The sequence below is a fragment of the Cynara cardunculus genome (genome assembly GCF_001531365.2).
Source record: "Cynara cardunculus var. scolymus isolate 2C chromosome LG 7, CcrdV1, whole genome shotgun sequence".
Taxonomy (NCBI): Eukaryota; Viridiplantae; Streptophyta; class Magnoliopsida; order Asterales; family Asteraceae; genus Cynara; species Cynara cardunculus.
The window spans coordinates 6,827,706-6,853,274 of record NC_037534.1 but is presented as its reverse complement, the minus strand read 5'-3'; the positions used below and the strand labels follow the sequence as shown (position 1 = coordinate 6,853,274).

At 36.0% G+C, this 25,569-nt stretch overlaps 2 protein-coding genes and 1 long non-coding RNA gene across 6 annotated transcripts; all 3 read left to right on the top strand.

Annotated features, from left to right (window-relative positions):
- The first annotated feature begins 1,156 nt into the window (after positions 1–1,156).
- On the top strand, positions 1,157–4,280 carry LOC112515134. 4 transcript variants are annotated; one of them, XR_003069496.1, is made up of 4 exons: positions 1,157–1,479; positions 1,584–1,658; positions 1,745–3,817; positions 3,938–4,280. It is a non-coding gene; the product is annotated as an uncharacterized LOC112515134 (long non-coding RNA). The 4 variants fall into 4 exon arrangements; XR_003069494.1 differs by having other exon boundaries at positions 1,158–1,479; positions 1,745–3,635; positions 3,757–4,280; XR_003069495.1 differs by having other exon boundaries at positions 1,160–1,479; positions 1,745–2,313; positions 3,145–4,280.
- A 4,621-nt stretch (positions 4,281–8,901) lies between these two features.
- Positions 8,902–21,422, top strand: LOC112515592 (pyridine nucleotide-disulfide oxidoreductase domain-containing protein 2). The gene is made up of 17 exons (XM_025122489.1): positions 8,902–9,161; positions 9,254–9,415; positions 10,636–10,815; positions 11,029–11,086; positions 13,125–13,175; positions 14,089–14,171; positions 14,704–14,791; positions 15,705–15,746; positions 15,820–15,894; positions 15,983–16,051; positions 16,945–17,060; positions 17,547–17,659; positions 18,983–19,062; positions 19,433–19,553; positions 20,377–20,443; positions 20,749–20,955; positions 21,039–21,422. The coding sequence occupies exons 1-16, from the start codon at positions 8,902–8,904 to the stop codon at positions 20,873–20,875; spliced, it is 1,692 nt and encodes a 563-aa protein (XP_024978257.1). The 3' UTR covers positions 20,876–20,955; positions 21,039–21,422.
- A 1,474-nt stretch (positions 21,423–22,896) lies between these two features.
- On the top strand, positions 22,897–23,859 carry LOC112515112 (EEF1A lysine methyltransferase 3-like). Its single transcript, XM_025121775.1, has one exon. It carries the CDS (start codon positions 22,967–22,969, stop codon positions 23,753–23,755), a length of 789 nt encoding a protein of 262 aa, XP_024977543.1. The 5' UTR covers positions 22,897–22,966; the 3' UTR covers positions 23,756–23,859.
- The last annotated feature ends 1,710 nt before the right edge of the window (positions 23,860–25,569 follow it).

The window sequence follows — 25,569 nt, the reverse complement described above, 5'->3', positions numbered from 1 at the left end:
TATATATTTAATGCAGATATATAAGTTAAATAAGCCTAATAAAATAACATTTAACATGATAAGGTTCTTGTATGACCACATCTTATAGGGACACCAAATACCAAATTCGTCTCAAATCACAACAGTGGACACACCAAATTGCAAATTTGACGCCAAATTACTCTAATGGAGATAGTGGAATGCCAAATTTGGTGTGATGAATAGTAACACACCAAATTTGGCATAACTCTATCCATTTACACCATATTTTACTTGTTACATCTATTGAAAAAGATTAGATAAATATATCTAAAATCTTACGTTTTGATGCAAGAGTTGGTCTTATCATCTATAAAAGATTTATTGTTTATATCAAATTTTATAGATGAGCTAATCTATTTATCTCTCTCTCTTTATATTTATATATATATATATATATATATATATATACTACCTTAATATTCATTTATATCAAAGTCTTAATTGCAACACAACAAAAATAAGAGTAATGTTTTTTGAAGTATAAAAACTGAAAATCTCTTAATTACTAACAATGATGCATTACGTACAAGTCATTGATGCAAGCTTTTTGAACTCTCCACCAACAAATATGGTCAACACCAATGTTTTTTTTTTTCTTAAAAAAAACCTTTCCTTCATTTTTCATCTTTTTTAAAAAAAACGTTCCCCTTTCCTGCTTTCTATCAGGAAAGGTAAAAAAATTGCTTTCTTAGTAACTCTTTTTCCTATTTCTAAATATATACATATCAGATATAATGTATCATCAAACTTGAGGAAGTGGTCACGAATGTGGTCAAAGGGATCAGGGCTCGGTCACATTGGGTCACTTCAATTTTTGTTTGCATTGAGGTTTCTGTACACACCAAACGATGCTAACAAGGTAACTTTTGATTATTTTGTTAAATTTATAAATTTTAGAATTAAAAATGTATTTTTTCTTATTTTAGAGAGTTATTTACGTAGGTTCCCCTTATAGAATGCGGCTACGAAATTTCTTGTTGCGAAAGTGTCTAATTTCTCGTGCGATCGCCTTTATTGGAATTATTAATCCTACACGTCACCATCTCGTCTATAGACCGTCGGATTATCGTTCTATCTTTCAATCTCATCCGTCCATATCTACCCTAGCTTCTATAAAACGCAAATTACGATATTGCAAAATTTCATCTCGTCGACAACCGTCTGTATATCCTGTCTTCATATTGGGAAAATCTCAGATCTGATGTCGAGCCTTTCGAGTTTGATTCGATCAACATGTTATCGAGGTAGATCGGTAGACGATCTACGTTTTGATGTGGTTTTTTCTTTTGGATCTATCTATTGGTCCTGTATTTTTTTTTCAAAGAACTGATTGGTTTGATGTGAGTTGTTGATTTCCGTCATCGATCTACCTTGAACGGTCAGCATCTGATTTATCCGGCATGGATCTGTTGTCAACGTTTCAGATCTGCAATTTGCTGCTCGATAGCAGATTGGAAGGTACGGTTAAACGTTCTTTTGTACATGTTGAGATTTATCGTTCTTTTAGATCCTTTTGGGTAGCGATTGTCATGGATTTCTGATTCTTTTTGTTTTGTAAGCAGGAGAGGGGAAGGGTTAAGCGTCTATCGGGTCATTGAAAGATTCTAGAATTATGTTTTTCTTGTGAAGAGTCACCGGTAAGTACCTACTCCAGATTTTCTTTTTATTCTTTTCTGTTGGATGACGTGCTCTTCTAGAATCTGAGTTTTTGTTTGGATTTCAGGTCCCTATGGTTGCCTGTTCGTTGTGGCTGGGTGACTTCCTATGATGGTCGTGATTCAGTTGAATTTACGGCTACGAAACGTTTGGTCCGCTTGTGTTGATCATCAGAATCTAAGTCGGTCTCATCTTTGTTATCAAAGATTGACTCGCTGGAACTCCATGTTCATGTACCTTTGGGAACTTGAAGTGTGGAATTGACATCCAGGTTTGTATGTAGAGCAAGTAGTTGGATGGAACGGGACTCGTTTGTTGTAGGAGCTGTGTAAGTCCTATTGCCTCCTGTTATCTAGCCTTTGCCATGTTGGGTGCGCTCGCATGGCAGGCCATCATATCCTAATAAAAGAAGAACAGTTTTTGTTTTGAGGGGAGGTCGCACGGGGTTTGCCCGGGATCTCTCCTCTGGTGTGCGCCTTATTTTGTGTGTGTGTGTGAATTTGCGTTTATGCGTTGGCGCTCTATCGGTTCTCAAAGCCTCTTACAGTCCAAATGTTCAATCCGTGGCAACAGCAACAACCATTATCCAAGTGAACCCCCATCAACATTAAGCATCACCTGATTCTCATCCAAAAGGTACTATCTGTCAAACTGCTTGTCGTGGTCCTGTACAATATATGTCGCAAATTTTGGTCAAATGATATGATACATCATGGCTACTTAATTGGCCTTTTGAACCAACAATTTTTTTAAATTGCACCACAAACATTTTCGCCACAAGGCTCTAGTTTCATGAGTAAGAGCTTTTTGTGCAAGTCACATAAGACTACCTTTGACATGCATAAGAAACCTATAAATCTTCTGGAATATAAATGACGACGATGATCCAACGGTGCTTTATAAATGGATGTTGGTCTAAAAGATATATCGTTATTTGTTTTAACAGGTTCACAATAAATTTTGTTAGTCCTTTAAATTTGGTTATCAAACTTCTCCATTCAACCGCCTCACAACATTCATATAAAATAGTTTCTTCCCTGAATAGTTTTGTTCAATTTGCAAACCATGTTTTTAAGAGCTTCCATTAGAAACAGAATTTGGCCACTCTGCATACGATGGTGTGCTGTGTTCTACTTGATAATAGCACATGCCATGTTTGGCTTTCGGAAATTTTTATGGATACATCTGTCTTGCACCTGACAATCTCAATATGCGCCGACTGACAAATTGTATAATGGTAATCTGATTAATGCTCTGATAATTTGTAACCCGGTAACTGTGCATAACTGAACAAATGTATAGCTTCTAAAACCAAAGCTGTTCGCAACTTCATGCTATGATCCATTTATTCATTTTCTGGGTTCTTGATTGTATTTTGCTACATTTAAAGAGGTCTTGAGACCATTTTCATGTTTGTTTTGTACTGGACACCCATGTACATGGTGGTTTCTGTTGTTAATGGGTTAGGTTCTGTTGAAGTGTTCAATCGTCTTGTATGTTATGGTCGCCTGACCTTCTATTAGGAGGTGGTTGGTAAGAGCTGGAAATTTCAGATACCGTCTTTGTCAGAGCTACTGGTTGTTTGACCTTAATCACCCTCAACTGTTGATGTAATATCTTGTTGGAAGGGAGGACTTTAAGCTAAACTGTTGGGGGGCATATCTGCTGCTGGAACTTCCTCTTCTTTAGGTGGACCAAGGAGCTCGCTGATTTACAAGAGTTGGGACTGGAAGTGCTGCTGCCTCTGCTGCTGATGGGGGTCATCAAGTTTGTGGCTTCTGTTTCCTGATCAGCTGTCTGGTATGTTTATTATACTGTTGGTGACTTGGCTATTTGCATCCAACCCTCAGCATTAGCGGTGAATGGTTGTCACTCATGATCTGTCTTGCACTTGACAACCCTTGGAACTAGCGGTTTGAATGCATGACAGGTTTTGGTACTTGCATGTGGCTTGCAAGGTAAGGTTGTCACTCATGATCTGTTCATATGTGGCTTCTCAAATGATCCAGCTGTTACTCATGGCTTCTCATATGATCAAAGTGATGTGATTCCGTTTCGATGTTTTCTTAATGATATCAGGAGTCTAATTGGATGTTCTCTCTTGCCATGTGATACCTTAGCTGCGGATATCTGTTGATTGGTATCTTCTATCCCAATTTTCATTGCTGTAACTTTAACCAGTTTTGAAGCAGTAAATTTTTTCTATATCCCAGTTTTGGTAGTTTGTTTTCCAGTATCCTATTGGAACTCATTTTTGCAGATTAGCTGATCGGATGGTGTCATGAACTTTTGGTTGGACCATTAAACCAAATGTGTTTTCTTAGGTTGCATGCAGGACACTGAAATTTCATTGATTTGTGGATGAAGTTTTAGCTGTTTCCTGTAGATGCTTCTCACCTAAAATTCTATATTGCTTCTCTATCTTTTTGTTGTATATGTTCTTTATCCTTTTAAGCACTCTTTCCATGTTTTTCCCCCCTTTCAACATGGAATATAGTGGGATTCTTTAAGTATCCAGTTTTGTTTTCTGGAGCAAAAAGTGGTTTATCGATTTGATTTTATTGCACCGTGGATTGTGGTATCATCTATATAAGCTTTTTTGTTGGTATCAGTAAATTATTGTATTCTTTTAAGAAATTTCTGTTCTAAAATGGTGAAAAACGTTCTATTATGGGGGTGTATGGGATTGCTTATAAAAATAGTTTATTGACTTATTTCGGTAATAGACATTTTTAAGTGTTTGGATAAAAAATTTATATCGGTGCCGAACTGGTAATGAACAATTTATATCGGTGCCAAATTGGTAATGAAGTTAAACCTTTCTGACTTATAAGTTGATAAAAGTTTTTGTAGAAAAACATAAGTTGTTTTAACTAAGCATTCCAAACACCTCTTGTATAAAAAAAGCTAGAATGACGTCAAGAATATATGAAAGTAGCAATTTAAAAGACATTTATTCTTGATAAATTTGTGGGAATCAAGTAACGTTATGCTTCTTAAGAGTGTGCAGTGAAATTGGGTAGTTGAAGAGAGATCTGTGAGCTCTGAAATGGCAAGAGCGCCCGGGGTTTAATTCCCGGGAGGTTGGTGGTTCAATTCCACCCAGATCTACTATGTATGTCATTGCTTTGATTGTTTCTTATATCTTTTATAAGCTGCTTTTTCAAGTACGAAAAGTATTTGTAGTTTACTCTCCATTATTATGTTACTTTCTTAAACATATATTTTTGGATTTGTGTTATTTTTTTTTCTTTTGACTTAATTTATCACTTTTAATTTAGCTGGCATTTTAAACTCTTTATTATGTATCTTCATCATCCCAAATATTTTTATCGAAAATCTTGCATATGCAAGTAGTTAATCGAACTCTGGGTTTTTATGCTTTTTTTGTTTTTCTTCCATATAACGTTTTATAAAATGACTACAACTAGTCTTATAAAATTCTTTATTACAAAATGGTTATAACTAGTTTTATGAAATACTACAATTGTTTTAAGCATTGTTAATAAATATTTACCAACATATTACACTATCATTTCTTTAAAGGATTTGAATTTGTGTAATGGATTTTGCATAGAAGAAAAAACATCTTAAAATGCATACACTTCTTCATTTACTAGGGTAACTCCAAATCTAATCTTCAAGGATCTTTTGTTTCAGGATTTAGTGATTGATGAGAATAAATATAATTTTTAGATTGGAGGTCTATTCAACGTGAGAACAACTATTTAAATTGGTGTACTCTAAGTGGATTCTTAATTGAAGTTATCATCATAATCAACCAACAACCTTTCACTTGATGGACCATCAACATCTAGTGGCGTATCCATGATTTTTGTCTAGTGGAGGCACCTTTAAGGTAGATTAAAGGGCTACAAAGTTTTCCGATGTGTTTTTAGCCTAATTCCATCGTTTCAAATTATTGTTAAAGTTTTTGGTTTGATTTTGAAAGATTTTTAAGTTCTTTTGTCGATTAAGATTGACTTTTTCGGTTTTTGTTGTTGGTTTTGAGATATTTTTTTTTTGTTGATTTCAAAGTAATATTTTTGGTTGACGAGGGCATAGATCAGAAATTACTGGGAGAATGTGATAGAAAATTAAAAAAGATTTGTTTTTAATCTAAGTAATTGAGAATTCCTTTTTAATGGGGCCCATCCCCCCACCATCTATATGCTACATCCGCCCCTCTCAACACCTACTTCAATGAAGTCATTTGTACTAACACCACTAATCGAGAGTAAAACATTTAATCTTTACACTCTCTTTACCCATTTTTTTAAAAATTATATCATATATTACTTATATACGATAAAAAAAACTCTCTCCTCCCTTTGCCCGTACCCGTGATATCACCCACCACTCTAACAACTCTTCCCTTTGCCCGTCCCCGTGATATCACCCACCACTCTAACAGCCCCTCCCCTCCCCTCCTCCTTCGGCGACTTAAAACCAAAAACTTGGTGCAGGGATCTCAAAACCATAGAGCTTATGAATATGTGAAAACAAGACCGTGCAGGAAATGTCATGGCAAACCACCAAAATTATGAATATCAAGGTCAAAGCCCATAATTCGCAATGAGCTTACACATATTGAGCAATTTGTTAATATTGCTATGTTTATATATCCTTGTTGAATGTTAGAGGAATATCATGAATGTATACTTATCTCCAGCCACAAGAATTACTCTTGTTATCTACAGTTGTCGTCGCCCTCGTAAAAGGGAAAACCTTAGGTTATATAAACTATCTGATATAAGGAAATACGCAACAAATATCAACATTATCCTTTGTTGTTCTTCATAGATTAAAGGGAACATAATGGTTCAAACCTTGAATCTAATGAAAACATAGACTAGTTAAGCCTCATCTCAGTCTCTTTATCTGAAAGATCCGATTTACATAAATGATAAAAGGTTTGTAATACCTCATTTCTATAAATGATAAACAAACAACCAAAAGTTATATTTTTAAACCTTTAGAAAGCAAATGTGATATAATATTTACGAGTTTCTAATTCGAAATGTCCGCTTGGTTTACAGGACGTTTCCGTAAGCACCTGTTTTCCAAAATATCCTAAAACGAACAAAATAAACTTAATAGATTTGCATAAAGCTTAAACTATAAACAACACAATCAATTTGGTATTAGTGAAATGGAAGCATATCGACTTGAACTTCCAGAAGAGCTGTCTGGTATTATCTGAAGCACATAAGTCGCGGATGTCCGTGCATCCGGGCAGTACAAAAATGTATTACGATTTGAGATATCATTTATGTAAACGACGCACGGTACCTCCTCCTTTTGACGAGCACTTTTGGTTAAACGGTCCACGACATTATCCTTCCCCTAAATCAAGCAAAATCAAAAAAACCCAAACCCTTTCATTCTCTTATTTGTTAGTGGAAAGCAAAGAAAATTCTCGGTCAAAATCACTCATGACTGGTGCGTTTCAGTATCCGGACCAAGGAGAAGGTGTAGTTGGATAAATAATGCTTTAGTAAATGGAGGAGTGAAATTGGTATGATGAAAGAGGCTCACTAGAGAAGACGGTCGAAACGAGTTTTATGTAAGAAAATAGTTCATAAAGGTGAATATTGGGGGAGGTTAGTTTTTATTTGCTTTAATTTTATTCTGAATATACAGGTAAATGTGTTTTAAAAACTTCTAAGATCATTTTTTAATTAAAACATACGAAACGATCAAAATGCCTTTCACGTGAGGGATATATGATGCATTTAACAGATTCTTAGTTGATGATGTTAGAGAAATGACTCGTATTCAAAGTAAATGCATGCTAGATACACAATTTTTAGATTTTCAGTAAAACTACTGGACCAAAACTGGAGTTTCTCTAGTTCTTACAAAGAATTTGTCAACCGAAGAAACTAAGGCCCCGTTTGGTTTGGAGGATTTTGGATTTTAAATCCATTCAAATCTCATGTTTGGTTTGTTAGATTGTCCGGATTTAAAACTCAAACACAAGATTTTGAAATTCTCAGGGCGTGCTTGGGATTTTAGAGGATTGTATGCAACAAGGTTTTAAAAAATGTTAAAAACATTTGTTTTGTAATAATCGATTAATAAGAATGCAATTTAGTTATTTATAATTTTTTATACATTATTTTTTAAATTATGGACTCCAACTCAATTCCAAATTTTACAAACCAAACACATAAATGATTTCAAATCTATTCCAATCCAAGTCTTTTTATAAAATCCAAATCCCTTAAAAGCAATCCTGCAAACCAAACGAATCATCAGAAACTCCATTACAACAATGAGTTACAAAAACCAAGGTTCTTAACAATTATATAAATTTAATGTGGATTTATAAATTTACAAAAATATAAAAGCCCAATAAAATAACATTTAACATTGATAAGTCCCATAGGCGAATCAAAGCAATGGACATACCAAATAGCAATTTCTATGCCACATCATTCCAATAGCAATCTTTAGGGGTGTTTGTGATTGTTTATTTGAAACAACTTAGGGGTTGTTTGGCAATTGCTGAATGATTTGGTGTAGAATGATTAAATGGTCAGAATGATTAAGAGGCTCTCGTGATATAGTGCAAAATGAAATATAATTGTTTGGTAATTGTGTACAATGAAATTAGGGCTCTTAATGGTTAAAGGAAATCCATGATACAAAATCATTCAGAGTGTTTTAGAACCATTAAGAGACAACTTTTTTTTTTGCCAAACAAGATTCACCTCTTAACTATTTAGAGGTTACTTCTTAATGGAACTATTAAGAGGTAATCAAACAATCCCTTATATTTTTATACAAAAACACTTATCAACTTATTATAAGTCAGAAGTGTTTAATTTATTCAAGAACTCTTTATTACCGGTTTGACATTGATATAAGTTGTTTGTCAAAACATTCAAAAATGCTTATTATTGGTGCCACATTAAAATAAGTCAATAAGTTATTTTTTTACTAGAATATTACGTTTTGATGCAAGGTTTGATCTTACCATTAAATATATATATATATATATATATATATATATATTTTAATTTTCTATTCACATACATGTATATTATTACTTATTTTTTACATTTGTCTGCCGAGATTTATTATTTACCCTTTTTGCTAAAAAGAAAAATAGAAGTTAAAGCACTATAACCAGTTGTACGGATTAAAGGACGGCAAAGTAGCCATGGTTTAAAACCTGTTAGCAGGACACAACTGAGCGAGAAAGTGTGAGACCCCAAAATGTGGAGAAGAAGCTTTTGCACCACCACTGCCACTGCCAGTGCCGCCTTAAACAACAAGAAATGGGATGCTCTGGTCATCGGAGGTGGTCATAATGGCCTTACTGCCGCTGCTTACCTAGCTCAATCAGGCCTCTCTGTCGCCGTCCTAGAGCGCCGCCACCTAATTGGTGGTGCCGCCATCACCGAAGAACTCATCCCTGGTTTCAAGTTCTCCCGTTGCAGCTACCTCCAAAGTCTCCTTCGCCCTTCTATTATCAGGTTTAATTTCAAATATTCAAGTTTGCTTTGTATCATTCTTGTATATTGCTTGACTGATATATTTTTTTTCTTCTGATTTGATGAATTTGAAGAGATCTGGAGTTAGGTAGACATGGATTGAAATTGTTGAAGAGAAGTCCTTCATCCTTTACGCCGTGTTTGGATGGACGTTATCTTCTTTTAGGTCCTGATGCTGAGCTAAATCATTCGGAGATTTCCAAGTTCTCAAAACGGGATGCTGATGCTTATCCGAGGTTCTATTGATGTTACTTTTCTATCTCGATATTAAGTTAGCATATTGTTACAAACACCAACCATTTATAATATAAATATGGTGAAATGGTGGAATCTAATACGGAAATCGGTCTATGACTTGTTGGTTTATGCACTCCACATAACTAACGTGGTTATATTTACGATTCAGCATTAAAAACTTCTTTTAAGACATATGATCTTTCCCATATTCATCTTCATTATGATGATTTTAGAAGGTAAATCAACTTTCTGAATCAACATGAGCAAATTTTCAAAGCAATGATTATTAACCTAGTCCTACTGCTTTTATACATTGGCCATGAGAGTGAGGATTACTGTGGACATAGAGCTATAGTCAGGGCCTCCCAATCAGAGAGCTTATAGTTTCTAAAAGAAAACATTGGGCTTACTGGGAGAATTGTAGCTAGCCTATAGGGACAAAAAAATCATGTGGAGGAGGATTGCTTCTTGCTAGTCAAATTATCAGGCCTAATCCTGTTTCCCCTTTATAATTAAAAAGCTTTCAAAAAATTGCAATTGTGAAGTCTTCTGATCGTGGAAAACACTGGGCTCATGCATCCCTGGTGGGGAATAATGGGAGGATTGTGGCTGGCAAATGGCGCACATGAGGCATGAATTGTTTGATTCACTCGGAACCAGATTGGAGTGCTGATACAACTTTGTCTGCAGACTTGTAACAGTGGTTGACTGGATATTTGGTTCAAGCTACTTGCCAGATCCTTAGTTTGAATCTTCCAATCTCCCCTTAAGCACTTAAGGTTAATTAATGAACTAACTTCACCTGGAAAAAATAGCTGTATTAATTAAAAACATCCATTGTAGTTGGTATTTTTCTTGTGTCTGTGCTTGAAAGTCTCATGACAGATATTCAGTTATTAGTAAATATTAGGAGTTGAAAATCCCAATGGGAAAATTACAAGCACGAGGGAAATTTGTAAACTGGAGAATTACAGGAATTGGCACTTGAATATATTAATTACATTTATATTATCACTTAAGGTTCTCTAATTTGCTGTGAACATGCATAATCTCTTTGAGGAACCTTTCTGTCTGGCGATCTGCTCTGTGTATTTTATGCAAGTTCATCTTTGTTATACTTCCTCATTGATTTTGAACTTTCGATTATTTGTTTGTTAGATTGAATGGAGCAGGCTTCTTAATAACTTAATCATTTACCTCTCTTGGTTTATATACGTAGGTATGAAAATCAACTGGAGACCTTTTGCAAGTTCATGGATCCGCTTATAGATTCATCACCGCCTGAAGCTCACCAAGGCGTTTCATCTTTTAATGCTCGATTGAAACATAAGTTACAGAAGTCAGAATTTTGGGCCCATTGTTTGCATCAGTCTGTCTCCATGGGTCAACAAGGGCTGGTGTAAGATTTTTTTTATCCTAGTGCAAACTGGGGCTCATATTACATCAAGTTGTAGGATATATATCTACTAAAAGGGAACAATAACATGAAATTAATGTGTTTATTTCCTAGATTTTGTGAAATATCAACTAATTACCTTCATGACTTGATCAGCTTTAGAAGATGGTCTGCATTACAGACCTCATAAACTTATGTAGTTCTTTCTTCTTACAGGGATTTCATGGACCTTTTACTGTCACCAGCATCAAAGGTTTTGAATAACTGGTTTGAGGTTGTTACTTAAATCTCATTCCTCCATGCCGGTGTTGTTACTCCTTTGACTTTTGTGTATTTTAGAAAAGCCTTCATGGAAACATTCCAATGCATATTGACCAGGCACTACTCCTTGACTGACGTAAATGTATTTTCAACTTCCAAGCATGCTATAATCTTGTTCTTCATTTTGATCCAACTGGTTGAGTATTCTTGGCAAGGGTGAAGATCTGATTTACTGCTAATGGTTCCTTTATCGATCCTTAATCATAAATGAACTTTGAGATGATAAGAAAATATGTTTCATTGATTTGGTCCTTGTATATTTTTATATGAAGTAAGTTTAGGCGAGTATAATTAGAAGGGGATGGGCCATATTTAGAGATGACGGAAAATAATATCATGGACCTCAATAGCTGATGATGTACTTCTGTTCCATTGAAGTTGTTTCTAGCTCAAATGTCTGCATTGTGAATTCACTCAAATTTTCCCTTCCTCTTCTCTGAGAATCATGAGCTCTTGTCAATGAATCCATGATCAACATACAACTATTCATATATCTCTTACCCTTATAGTAGCTCCTCCGATGTATGAAATCAATGATTTCGTGAATTACTGTCCAAATTACGATGATACTTGTATTTTTTGTTTCTTATTTCTATCAGTTATTTATTTATTTTTTGTTTGATCATGTTACTTTCGCTAAACTCAAAACTTGCTTATGATTTCTCTAACAAGACCAATCACTTCTACAAATTTATCATTTATCTTGGAAATTTAGACTCATTGCATATTAGTTGCTCTAAGACAAAATGCATGGTGTGCAATTTTAGTGGGGAACACATTGATGAGGAGGTAGAAGTCAAAATTTTGGGGCAAAGCGTATCCTAAAGGGTAGCTTCAAGTATTTAGGCTCCATGATCCAGACAAAGGGAGAGGTTGTGGATGATAAAGCACCACATAAAGGCAGGGTAGCTGAAGTTGAGAGGTGCCAGAAGGGTGTCATGTGACAAGAAGGTCCTACTAAAACTGAGGGCAAATTGTTCATGGTAGCCAATAAACCAACCATGTTGTGTGGGTCAGAGTGTTGGGAGACAAAGAAGGCCTGTTAGAGGAAGTTGCCAGTTGCAGAGATGCGGATGCATAGATGGACTTGTGGCCGGGCCATGTTAGACTAGACACCGGAAGACGAAAATGGTCTTACAGGGGGAGTTGGGAGTTGCGCCTACTACAAATAAATTGAGAGGGAAAGAGACTACAATGTTTTGGACACGTTCGCAGGAGATCGTTGGCGGCACCAGTGAGAAGAGTAGAGAGTTTGGTGGTTGAAATGGCGGGGAGGAGGGGTAGGCCGATGAGGACGTGGGATGAGTAGTTGGGGGTGGACATGATGGCCTTAGACATTACGAGGACATGCCATCTGATAGGAGTTTTTGGAGACGTAAGACTAGGGTAGATAGACCTAGCATGGATAGGAATAAAGGAGTTAATGTTGAGGGTGGGATATGGAGAAGATTAATAGATGGAGGGATGTGACATGTTTCCTTAGTTTTTATATGTTTAACCGTACCTATTTCGTTTATTGCTTTTCTTTTTTCTGCTGCTGACTATTTACTAACCTTGTTTCTTTTGTTTGTTTGTTTGTTTCTTCCTTCTTTCTCTTCCTTCATTTTTGTTCACACTCTTGCACAAGCTGGGGGTCTTCATGACATCTGTTGCTCTATCATTTGGGGTAGATGATAGATCTGCATGCATCCCCCGACCCTGCTCTCAAGCGGGATATACTGGGATCGTTTCATATGGGTTGGTTTACATAGTGATGAGTATGGGTGTAATGCATGCAGAAGTTAGTACTGTATTGTTGAATAGTCAATGCATATCTATTGGTTGAAAGGCATTATAAACTCAATGTACAGTTGAGTTGACTGCGTTTCGCCAAGTGATCCTCACATGATACCAAAGAAAAAATGTGCTTTTGATGTCTCAAGGAAATTTTGTATTATTTATAAAATGGGAAATGCCAACATTTTAATCTCTGTTGTGTGCATAAAATGCAGAGTGAGGTGTTGAAGGCAACACTTGCTACAGATGCAGTGATAGGAGCCACTGTAAGTATCCTTTTCCATCATCACGTATCTGTATCTTACTACATATTTGTGCAAGCATGATTATGTTCTAAGATAAACATGTGACAATGCCTTCAAGGAGGTTTCTTGCAGTTAAGGAAAGTTATTGCCCTTGGTGGTATGCAGTAGTCCCGTGTGTTTCTTTTGATCAAGTGTGTTTTTGTTGAAGTGGAATATTTTACACCTTATTGACTATTAAGGAGAACTTCCGACTTTCAGAAGATAGATCCATTTATTTCATTTTCTTTTTTATTTCTATTTGAGACCCATGTCTTGAAGACAAACTTATTGACTGCTTTCTCTTCTTTGATGTGGCTCATCCCTTGTACCACATTATTGACTGAAATCAAAAGAAGTCACAAGCATTTGATAAGTAAAAACCATGTTGGCGATGAAGGATTTTTCTGCTCTAGGAAATAATTTAATTCCCCTTTCATCAAGATCGTTCAATATCTTAGCTTATCTGAATATCTGCAAACACATTTCCAAGAGTCACCTTTTTAATACTGTACGTCATGCTAGGATTAAGATGACATACATTGTATTTATTGACTCAATATATCAATATTTCTTTTGCCATCTAGTTTTTTTGCTTCTCATATGAACAAATGAAATACAGGTAACAGAATGAAAAAAGAAAAAGAAAAAGAAAAAAAAAACATAAACAAAAAGAGAATGTGGGATGATCTTATAATTAGATAGGGGCATTTATTAATATTTTTTTCTTTTGTAATTTTATACTCTTTGTTAAGTTCAAGCTGTATTTACCTCGTCATCTAACAACTACCTATTGCCGATGAATCAACATTGGTTATATAAGTGTTAACTTTAATGGCTTTGACATATGAATTTCACCAGCTTTGTTGGATTGGTTTATCTTCACTTTGTAATCCAGGCAAGTACCCACACACCTGGGAGTGGATATGTGCTGCTACATCATGTGATGGGAGAAACTGACGGTGACCGTGGAATTTGGTCGTAAGTATTGCTGTTTCCATATGTACGCAATGTTTATTAATGCATTAATGCCCGTAGCACCAGGTAGCTGTGATCCACGTTTGATCATAGACTTTCTAAGTTTCCTTTTTGATATATTTGTATTTTCTTTCACATTCTCATAGATCCATATTTCAGAAGCCATCATACATATCACATTCTCCGGAAAAGTGTTTCAAGGTCTTAAACTCTTTTGGTGAAAATAATTGTTTTTTCAACGAGTTCCCTTTTGTGTGCGTTTGCTTTAATGTTTAATCGATTTTTATTTATTGATCTTCTCTTTGGGAGGGGGTTGACGAAGACCCAAATATCTATCCATTACCTTCTATTGTCGTTTTAATAATTATTTTGGTTGACTTGCCACGTGGAAGGTGAATATCATTGTAATGCTGTTTTGTTTTTAGTGTTGGTTAAGATGATTCAATTGTGTATTTGATCATCTGAATGTTGCACACTAAGGCACTGTTAGATGCGGTTAGATGAATTACATGCTAGGTAACTAACATGCATTTAGGTATGTTGAAGGTGGAATGGGCTCAGTGTCTTTGGCCATTGGAAATGCTGCTAAGGAAGCTGGTGCCACCATAGTTACCAATGCAGAGGTATACCATTTGGAATAACTAGTGTGTTCTTTTCGTCACTATTTTATGGGTATGTTCAATAGAAGTTGATACTAACTTTGCTTTGTGTTCCGGGATGTCACAAATTGAATGAGCCTTTCATATTTACTACTTTTTTGGCAATATTAACATCCTCTTCTATGGTTAAACTAAACTAAACCAAACCAACCGACCCAGTAAATCCCACATGGCAGGTTTGGGAGGATGTGATGTAAGTAGACCTTTCTTTTACCAGAAGGGGTAGAGTGGCTGTTTCTGTGAACACCCTTGGCTTGCAAAAAAGTTATGAGGAAAAGGTTTTGCGAAGAATTTACGATCAACACATTTCCCAACTTCCCCAGATAGAGTTCTTGGGATCATCAATTTTTGCTAACCAAATGAGTGTTTTTTAATAATGTTATTTGTCAAATTTCACATATAATAGCTCACTTCTTTAAAATCCATCAAGCATGATCTATTTAGAGGTGACAAAATGAATTTCAATTCTGCTTAGTGGTTGAGGTAAGGTTTGTGTACATCCTACCCCTCCCACACCCTACTTCCCGGTGGGATATACCGGGTTCGTTTGGTTTGGTTTCGATTATGAATTGAGGATTGCGATCACATCTTCCAAAATACTGCTTGTATGTTTTACTAAAAGTCCGAGAGATTCTGTTTCTTCAGTTGCTGCACAGGAAGGGAAGTATGATAAGATAATGTCAGACTTATCTTCTGGCTGATCCCTTTGATGGACCAGAGATTTAAAATAGGCAAAAATTTCATAATTCAGCTTTACTGAGCCTGATATTATCTTGCTGTGCTACTATTTTACCTGATGCAGTTTAAACCTTTTTTTGCCTCGGTTCTATCCAGAATTAATCTTGTTACTCAAAATGATGGTTCATTTCTTGTTCAGGTATCAAAGCTGATGATTGAGGATTCAGGCACAGTAACTGGGGTGAGCTCTATTATGCAATTGCTGCAATGAATTCTGATGCAGGATTGGGCAATCTAACTGGGATTTTGTATAGGTTATTTTGGCTGATGGAACACAGGTTCATGCTTCAGTTGTTTTGTCAAATGCTACCCCGTACAAGACTTTTATGGTAAAGTTTTGATGCTGATGACTTTGTAAGTTGAACTTGCAGTAAGGTTAACAAACCTTGAGTTATTCCTTTTCAAATTCTGACACAGGAACTAGTACCTGAAAGTGCTCTCCCGGATGATTTTTCTCGTGCTGTTAAACACTCCGACTATGGTTCTGTAAGATTTTCTCTTTGCAATTTGTCGTTCCTATTATCGAACAATCAACCTTGTAATAAATTTTTGATGATACAAACTTCAAGTTTGGGTCTCTCTACTCTTAGGGGTAGAAGTAAGGTTTGTGTACATGATAAGAATCGAAATCAAACCAATGGAATGGATAAATAAATTGGGAAGGAAAATTGAATGAATTAATTATCTCTAAATGGGAATTGGGAATCACAAAGGGAATAAAAAAAATACCAGGGAAGTCTCCCTCTCTCAAAGCATAATGCAAAGAGCCAAAGAAAATACTGAAAATCTCCTCAATGGATAAAAAGCGTATTGCCTCTCCTCCCCATATATAGAGGCAGAAAATTTACTTTCCTAATCAATTTTAGCCACTTTCTTTTTTCCCCCCTTTAGCCCTTCTAGAATAAACTTGGAGTACTCTTGGGCTTGGCACATGCTGGGCTAAAATATTTGAATTCACATCAGTACATCCTTCCCTCCCCCAAATGCTACTTCTAGGTGGGATATACTGGGTATGCTTGGTTTGATTTACAAACTTGAAGTTTGATTTTCGACCTATAGGTTTTTGACACCCTTTCAACTGTAAGTGAAAAATTGATGTTTATGCAAATAAAAACATTCATTTCTTTTATTAGTCATGTATTGTCTTGATTTGTTATCTGGACCTAGTCAGGGGATCATTTGTTAATAACATTTTCTTTGTTAATAACATTTTCATTTGATAAATTGAAGCAAGATGATTCTATATGTGCCATCGTTAGTAAGATTCTGTAGAGATGTCTTATTTGTACTCTGGATGCTTTGATGCTTGACACTTTCCAAATGGGCATAAACATAGTCCATCCTTATGCTTTAAATTCTAAATGCTACTTTATGAACAGGCGACCACTAAGATCAACTTAGCAGTTGACAAATTACCACAGTTTCAGTGCTGCAATTTGGGTCATCCTGAAGCTGGTCCTCAGCATATGGGTACCATTCACATTTGTTCCGAGAGGTATGCTATTCTTTCATTTATCCTTTTCACATCCTTTTAATTTTGGGTTTGCCATACTTTCTTTTGAGGAAGGTTGTCCATATATAATTCTGGTTTTGGCATGGTTTTGTAACTTTAAAAGGCAAGGAAAGATGAGTAAGAATCATGTGTAAGGCATAGGATGTATCTGGTGGTGGCACTAACCAACATAGAACAACTTCCCACGAGCATTACGTCTCACATATTTTTTAGAGCAGTTTGTGTTATTCAAGCATTTCGAACTATCAGTCAAGAGAAATAATGATTTAATTTTGAGCATTGTAGTTAGACTTTAGATGCTGGTTGATCTATATGCAATTTTGCTTCAAATTAGATAATGGTGGTCGTTGAGTGATCTTGTAATCTTTTTCTCCACATTTCGAATGTCTATCTTGTTCAGTTTTTCATTCTCAACTTTCAAGTTCAAACAAGTGAAGAAATTTTTGCCTTGTCATATCTGTTGATCAGTATAGAGGAAATCGACTCTGCATGCCTGGATGCAAAGAATGGCTTGCCGTCACGAAGGCCTATAATTGAAATGACAATTCCTTCAGTCTTAGACAAGACTATATCTCCACCAGGTACTCATCTCTTTCTTCATACAATTTAAGACATGCCTATTTATTGCACAAACTTCTGAGCTCAGTTCATAAGAGAACTAAACAACTCATTTGGTGAAAGTAATTATACGCGAAGCCTTTTGAATGGCTTTTTTCTACTTGAATGGGTACTGGTAGAGCCTTTTCCTCCATTTCAGTGAAACGACTGTTTGATGCTTTGTCCATACATGATGGAAGATGGTGTTGGATATGAATCTATCACCCTCTTACCGTTACGTAGTGAAATCAACTAGCATATACAGTTCATGGAATTACCTGATATTCTATAGATTGCATGATATATCTTCTGAAGTTGTTTCCTTTAAGCTAGATGTGATGCCCATTCCACATGGAGCAATAGATGAAAAATGGATACAAATTTTTGATTGCTACTTAGTATCGGCAATAGGTCTGAAAAAGTATCTAAAAATAAAAACTTTAGATATCTGTACCCTGTCGAAGTAAAGAACCATGGCATATATTTTTCACTAAAACGAGTTTGTCTTCCTTTCCTTATAACGTATAATAAAGTTCTGTCTTGGTCCGAGTGGGGATATCTTCTGATTCATTCAAATTCCGAAATCAATTACAAATACAAAAGGGTCTTTTTTGATAGAGGGATCATCTAGAAAGCGAGTCGTTTTGAATTGAATATATTCAAACAAAAAGCTGAAATAGATGTTATGGGTATAATTTTTATGGTTATTGATGCCCTCTTGGTATGAAGCAGGTAATACTCGAGTATAATTAAAACCATTAGTTGCTCTAAGAGCTGCAGTAACAACTAACAAACTGTTGTAAGTTTGAATGAGTAGAAAATTACAACTACATTTCTTAAACTTCAAAAACATTACAATCTAAAGCTGGAAAAAAGTCGTTTACTAAAATCATGGTTCCAAAAATTAGCCATGAACACAAAACATGAATAACCCACAAGAACTAAACTTAACACATTCAACTAGACAACTCTATGACTCCACATCAGCAGTCCTGAACATGTCACTTAACACTCCTTGCTTTAGACAAAATTAATAGCTCCATCTTTGTCCACTTCCCTTAAGAAGAATAACTTTAACATTGAAATGCTTAGTTCTCCCATGATAGACAGGTTTATGTGAGATAGCTATAGAAGGTAGGCTGTCAATAAAAATTCACGTGTTTTCTTTCTTATCTAGATTCAGATTAATTAAAATATTTCTCAGCTGCAAAGCTTGATTAGAATTAGACTTCTCTATTATTCAATGTGGTAATTTAATGCACTCTATTTTCCATGTGCCTTATAGCTAATGAGACTCAATTTTGTAGGCAAGCATGTTATCAATTTGTTTGTTCAGTTTACACCATATAAACCTAACGACGGCAGCTGGGAAGATCCTGCATATAGAGTGAGTTTGATTTTAAAGATTCTCTGTTACCAATCAAACAATTTGATGTATCCAAATTTCTTGAGTACATACGTGTTTAGCGAAGTCTCTCTTAGCTTTTAGCTCTTATATATTAGTATTTCTGTTTGTAGACCCACATCTATTTTCTCTATTATGTTTTCTTGTTTATACATATTACATACATTATGCATCTTCTTGGAGAATATAGTGTGAGAAAGAGGATGAGGGTAATATAGTAATATAACATACTTGACAGAACCAACAAGTCAAAGTACGACGGTCATGGTATTCTATTATTTTCCGAACATGTTATTGTTTTGGTTTATCATTTTATCTTTCAAACCTTATTAACTGATAACACTCTTTCTAGGAATCATTTGCACAAAGATGTTTCAAATTAATTGATGAATATGCCCCTGGCTTCAGTTCATCAGTTATTGGCTATGACATGTTGGCTCCACCAGACCTTGAAAGGATAATTGGTCTCACAGGTAATTCATGGCAGCCATCCCTCTCTACATCATTGATGTCAGATTCTCAAACACAAATGGGTAAAAATGCTGCAATTATCATGTTTTTTGTCGGTCACATTATATCTATATTTATTTATCACCCTTATAGAAGTCTCCCATGAGACTTGAACCTCCAATACTTTGCATGAAAATTGCAATATTTCATTTGTAACGTCCCAAGCCCAAAGCAACAGGCTGACCCAATAACTTCTAGCTCAACTTAAAAACCATGGTGGAAGTTATTGGTTACCCAAAAATTTGAGCTTATAAGGAGCTCATCAATCCGTTGTTCTATCCTGTGTGGGATGAGCGACAAATTTTTTTCAAGTTCTCTTTGAAACAAAAAGAATTCCAAGTTAAAAATATCCATTTGTCCGTTACCGTCTCTACACATCAATTGATGGTATTAATTCGGGTCCACGAGATTACTCTGTTGGCTGTTATGTAGGATACGTTACATATTTGACATATGGTTAAACTATTTTACTTGAACTTTGTTATGATTTCCTTAGGACAGAATGAGTATAATATAAGACGGTTCTTCTATACCATTCAGCCAATTAAAAGTTTAGAATATGATTATGTTAAAAAAAGTTTAGAATATGATTATGTTAAAAAAAGTTTAGAATATGATTACGTTAAAAGTTTAGAATATGAGTATAATATAAGACGGTTCTTCTATACCATTCAGCCAATTAAAAGTTCAGAATATTATTATGTTAAAAAAAAACCAACATTAGGTTTTCATGGTTCCCTTAATTTGTTTAAATATGTCCATGCTATTCAAAATATATTTCGACAGGAGGGAACATCTTCCATGGAGCAATGGGGTTGGATTCTCTTTTCCTCATGAGACCTGTAAAAGGATGGTAAGCTTCAATGTTGTCTCTAGGTCATCGTTACAAGTACTCGAGTTAACTCAGTTTTTGTTTTTTTATTATTTTCTTCTTCGCTTGTAGAAATAGGGCGTTTCTTTGTACTGCTTTTAGCTAGATAGACTCTTTGCATTCTTTTATCGTTACTTAACCCTTTTTTGCAAACCATGGTTTTTTCGGAGAAAGACAAAAGGTAAGGTCTGCGTATATCTTACCCCTCATACCCCATCTCCAATGAGATATACCTAGCCTTTTGGTTTGATTTGGACTGTAAATTTATGAGTATGGATACAATGCAGGTCAAATTACAGAACCCCATTGCGAGGATTGTATCTATGCGGAAGTGGATCCCATCCTGGTGGCGGTGTGATGGGTGCACCAGGTCGCAATGCTGCACGCGTGGTTATAGATGACATAAAAGGCTAAAATGGTAACTCCTTTGAACCATTAAGATCACCATACGCTTTGGAAGCATAGTCGCCAATGATCACGATCCTCTCCTAAACGTATTTCCTCAATCCCTGTTACATATCATCCGAATAAAGTCATCACTTCTGCAAACTAACCCAATAATTCTTCTTGTTTATAGGCAGGCACATCGCCGAAATGGACCAAATAGCGAGAGATTTGTAGGTAATCTTAGCTTAAATTTAATTAAATATCTAAAACTCAAAGTTGAGAGAATGGATTATACGGGATATGGGATAGTACATGAGTATGTGAGTTCAAATGCGTACTGTGGCCACTGCACAGTTTCGGAGACACTTATGTTTAACTCACCATCATGCAGAACATCCCATGGTTTGGGTTCATGTTAGATTTTCTTTTTGTGACTTTTTAAACCCATGTAGAATCGAGTTTTTCTCGCTCCAACAGAGAGGAGATACATTAATTGTTTTTGTCTTTTCTCGACTAAAAAAACGTAAAAATATTCTCGCTTTCGTTGCTATATAGAAGAGTAGTCGAATTTCTTCATTGCTTATTCTTTGGTTTCATCACTAAAGCATCCATCTTCATTGTTTATTTTTTGATTACCATACAATATGAAATTACCTTTTTTAATATAAAAAAATGTTAATAAGTTCGTTGATAACCACAAGGTGGTGTATGATTGGTTTGAGCTTGGCTCCAAAGGTCAAAAGTACTTGGAGGTCCTTGGTTCAAATCTAAGGAGGAATAAAAATCCTTTATGGCCACGAAGGTTCAAATGCGGTGACTCTGGGTTATCTGCAAAGCAGGTGGTCGTCCTGGGGTTTAGTCGGCTCGTATAACGGGTTGGATATTCAAGTTAATAAAAAAAAATTTGTTTGAAGGACAAAAGGGATCAAATTTGAAATAAAGTGATAACCATAATGACCAATTATGTAATAAATGAAGTTGGAGGATGAAAATTGTAATTAACTCTTAATTTTAAACAGTTATAAATTGTAATGTTTTTCAAGTTTTTGGTCTCAAATCTTGTATGAAGAAAAAGTGTTCACTTGAGGGGGCAATAGAGGATTAACAGACACGATCATCCTTCTGTGATTTTTACTTTTGATAGAGATGTTTAAATAAATTTAGTATAAATAATTTCACTATTATAAAAACGATTTTGAAGTAGGAGTAAATCATGTTTTTCGTCTTTGTAGTTTGTTGTAAGTTGTTATTTGTCCTTGTGCTTTTTAAATTACTATTTTCGTTCATCTGATTTACAATTCGTTTTTTATTATTGTGATTTATAATTTATTGCTTCTTTTGTCCTTGTAGTTCACAACTTTTTACCGTTTTTGTTCTCATACTTAATTATATTGAATTGCCTCAGGGACTAGGCATGGCAACGGGCCGGGGATGGGGCAGGTTTTGTAACCTCAGCCCCCTCATCTCGTCCCCGGTCAAACCCATGAAGAATATTCGTTAGTTTGAGTCTACCAGAGATCCCCTACCCCAGTTTGAGTAACATCTCCCGGCCCCGTCCCCGGTTTGAGTCTATCGGGGATCCCCAGCCCGGAACTCGTTTTAGCGGGGAATCCCTGTCCCTGTTCGGGTTGGGTGAGCCGGATTCCCCACCGGGTCGCGATTAATCACCATCCTTACCAGGGACGGAAACTATTACAAACTATGGGGACAAAAGTTATAATTTTGAGAGTACAAGGACGAAATTTGAAATTATGAACAAACCACTAAAAGTGTAATTTCGAAAGTATGAGGACGAAATTTGAAATTACAAACAAACTGCAGGAAAAAATGCCATAATTTTGAAATTAAAGGACGAAATTTGCAATTCTAAATAAACCACAGGGACTAAAATCGTAGTTTACTCAAAAAAATGGTTACGTTTGAATCCTCTTCATCTTTATATAAAGAAGGCAAAAATGGTCAAACTATGGGGATTTACAAATTAAACAAGTCAACGCTGTCCACTTGACGGGGACAAAAGGGTAAAATCGTCCAAATACTTCCAAATTTAACCTACTTCCTCCGCAAGTTTCTTTAAATACCATCCTCCAAACCTAATATCGTCGGCGCCCTCATCACATGACCACCGTCGTGGACGGCGGAGACGACGACGAAGAGATCAATCCGGTGACAATGCTACTGCTAGGTGATGATGATGATGCTCTACATAAATCGGAAGCCGTTCCTACATCGGTTCAACACCAAAGCTACCACCTTACGTCCGTCGATTCCACCATCGTAATCCGGCAACTTCCGTCCCAAGGCCTCTCCTTCCAGCTCTGGCCGGCCGCCACCACTTTCGTCAACCTCCTCGACTGCTACAAGGCCTCTAATACCGATCCGTTATCCACCGTTATAACGAATGTCAAAAGCCGTTCACGACTCCGCATTCTGGAGCTAGGATCCGGAACCGGCGTCGTTGGAATCGCCGCCTCCGCCGTATTAGGCGCTGACGTCACTGTGACGGACCTCCCTCACGTGCTGCCAAATCTGAAATTCAACGTCGACGCCAACTCCGTAGTATTAGCCCCACGCGGCGGTCAAGTCCGCGTGGGGGCGCTGAGTTGGGGAAACAAAGAGGAAATGGAAGCGATTGGTCGGGAATACGACTTGATTATCGGTTCAGACGTAGTATATCATGATAATCTGTATGATCCTTTGCTTGAGACGTTAAGATATCTGTTTTTGGATGGTGAGAAGGTGTTTTTGATGGCTCATTTGAGGCGGTGGAAGAAGGAATCTGGATTCTTCAAGAAAGCAAAGAAGTATTTTCAGGTTGAATTGATCCATGAAGATGGTCCTTCAACTGCATCGAGGACTGGTGTCGTTGTCTATCGTTTTGCAAGGAAAGATGCTGTTTTCAGATGATATCCTTTTTATTTCCTTTTATGGAAAGAAAATTTTGTGCAATTCTCCTCCTCCTCGATCTCTCTTTCCCTCATGGATCCATCTAATAATACATTCGAATGCAACTGATCAGTTCGCACTTCGGATGGTGCTATAAACGAGATGAGATCGATTCGGTAAACTCGACCTTGATTCTATAACCAATCAAATCTTCTTGATGCATATGCAAGTTCGATTCAAGAAAAATAAACCTCAAATAACTTTAAATGATTAGCGAAATCTATGATCTATAAAACAAAACAATCTTGATTGCTTCACATAAGCATAGACACTTTGCTTCATGGTAGCCATCGATCCAAGTATATACTAATAGCTAGATGCACATCAAAGAGGATCCACCTTTAAGGTGATCAAAGTCGATTTTTGGAGTTTTTCAAGGGATTTTTGGTTGATTTTGAAGTATTTTTTAAGTTCTCTTTTTGTTGTTGTTCCTAGTATATTTTAATATCCTCGAACATCCCTTAGAGTTTAGGAGTGCACCTTTTATACCCAAAAAGAGTTCTATTGCTAGAATTGGTTGATGAGGTGCATGGGACCCCCTCGTAGGTCCATCCACCCTTTCGCACACCTATTAAAACTAGATAAAAGTGAGCCCATTAGTTGTTTGTTTATCTCTTAATAGTTCTATTAAGATATATTATCTGAATCATTAACAAGTGAATTTTGTTTGGGAAAAAAAAAAGTTTGCCTCTTAATGGTTCTAAAACTCTCTGAATTATTTTGTATCATGAATCCTCTTAACCATTAAGAGCTCTAATTTCATCGTACACAATTACCAAACAATTATATTTCATTTTGCACTATATCATGAGAGCCTCTTAATCATTCTGACCATTTAATCATTCTGCACCAAATCATTCGGCAATTGCCAAACAACCCTATTTTCAAAGTTCATTTTTGAATCATCCATAAAATCTCGTGGATTGGGAACGCTTTGGTGAGTTTGGCAATTCCTTCGGATGAGCAAATTGTATACAAAACTACAAGTATCATACCATAATCTGTACAATATGCATTAATAGTTGTAAAATCCATTCTTCCATCACCCTTCTATTCTATTACGCAGATACCTTGTGCAATATGTCATATGTGTAGAACTTTTCGGTCAAGTGGGAAAATGGTGATGTTCTGTTGCATCAGCAGTGGTACTTTATGCAATAAGAATGGTACTTTTTGCCTTTTGGGGGTCTTAAATGAGGGTCCCTTTTTTTTCTTTCTTTCGAAAAGATCTCCTTGGGAAGTTTGTTTTGGAGATTTTTAGTTGTGAAAAAAGCTCCCCCACTTATCCGGTAAGCGTTTATTGGTAAAATTTAACACTATTATTTACTTAAGAGATAAGATTTTAGTCTACCAAAACAGTATCATATGCAACAATTTACCCGGTAAGCGTTTACCATGGTAAGAGTCGTCGCCCTCACTTACCGGATAAGACTCTTGGTCTTTGTCTCGTTCTTACTGGGTAAGATTCTTGTTCCTTATCATGTTCATCCGGTAAGATGATGTGACTTGATATTCACTTACCCGAGTTAGGGTCTGCTAAACGACCCCTAAATTTTATAAAATCCAACAAATTGGTATGAAATTAATGCAAACGATAAATTTACTATAATGGGTATCACCAAATAGTAATTTTTTTTCCTTGATGTAAATGAATAGTAATATACCAAATTTGGTGTAAGATTTATTTTCCCCGTTTAAGTGTGTAATTCTTTTTTTTTAATTAACCTGAATATCCAACCTGCTATGTGGGCCGACTGATCTCAAGACGACCACAT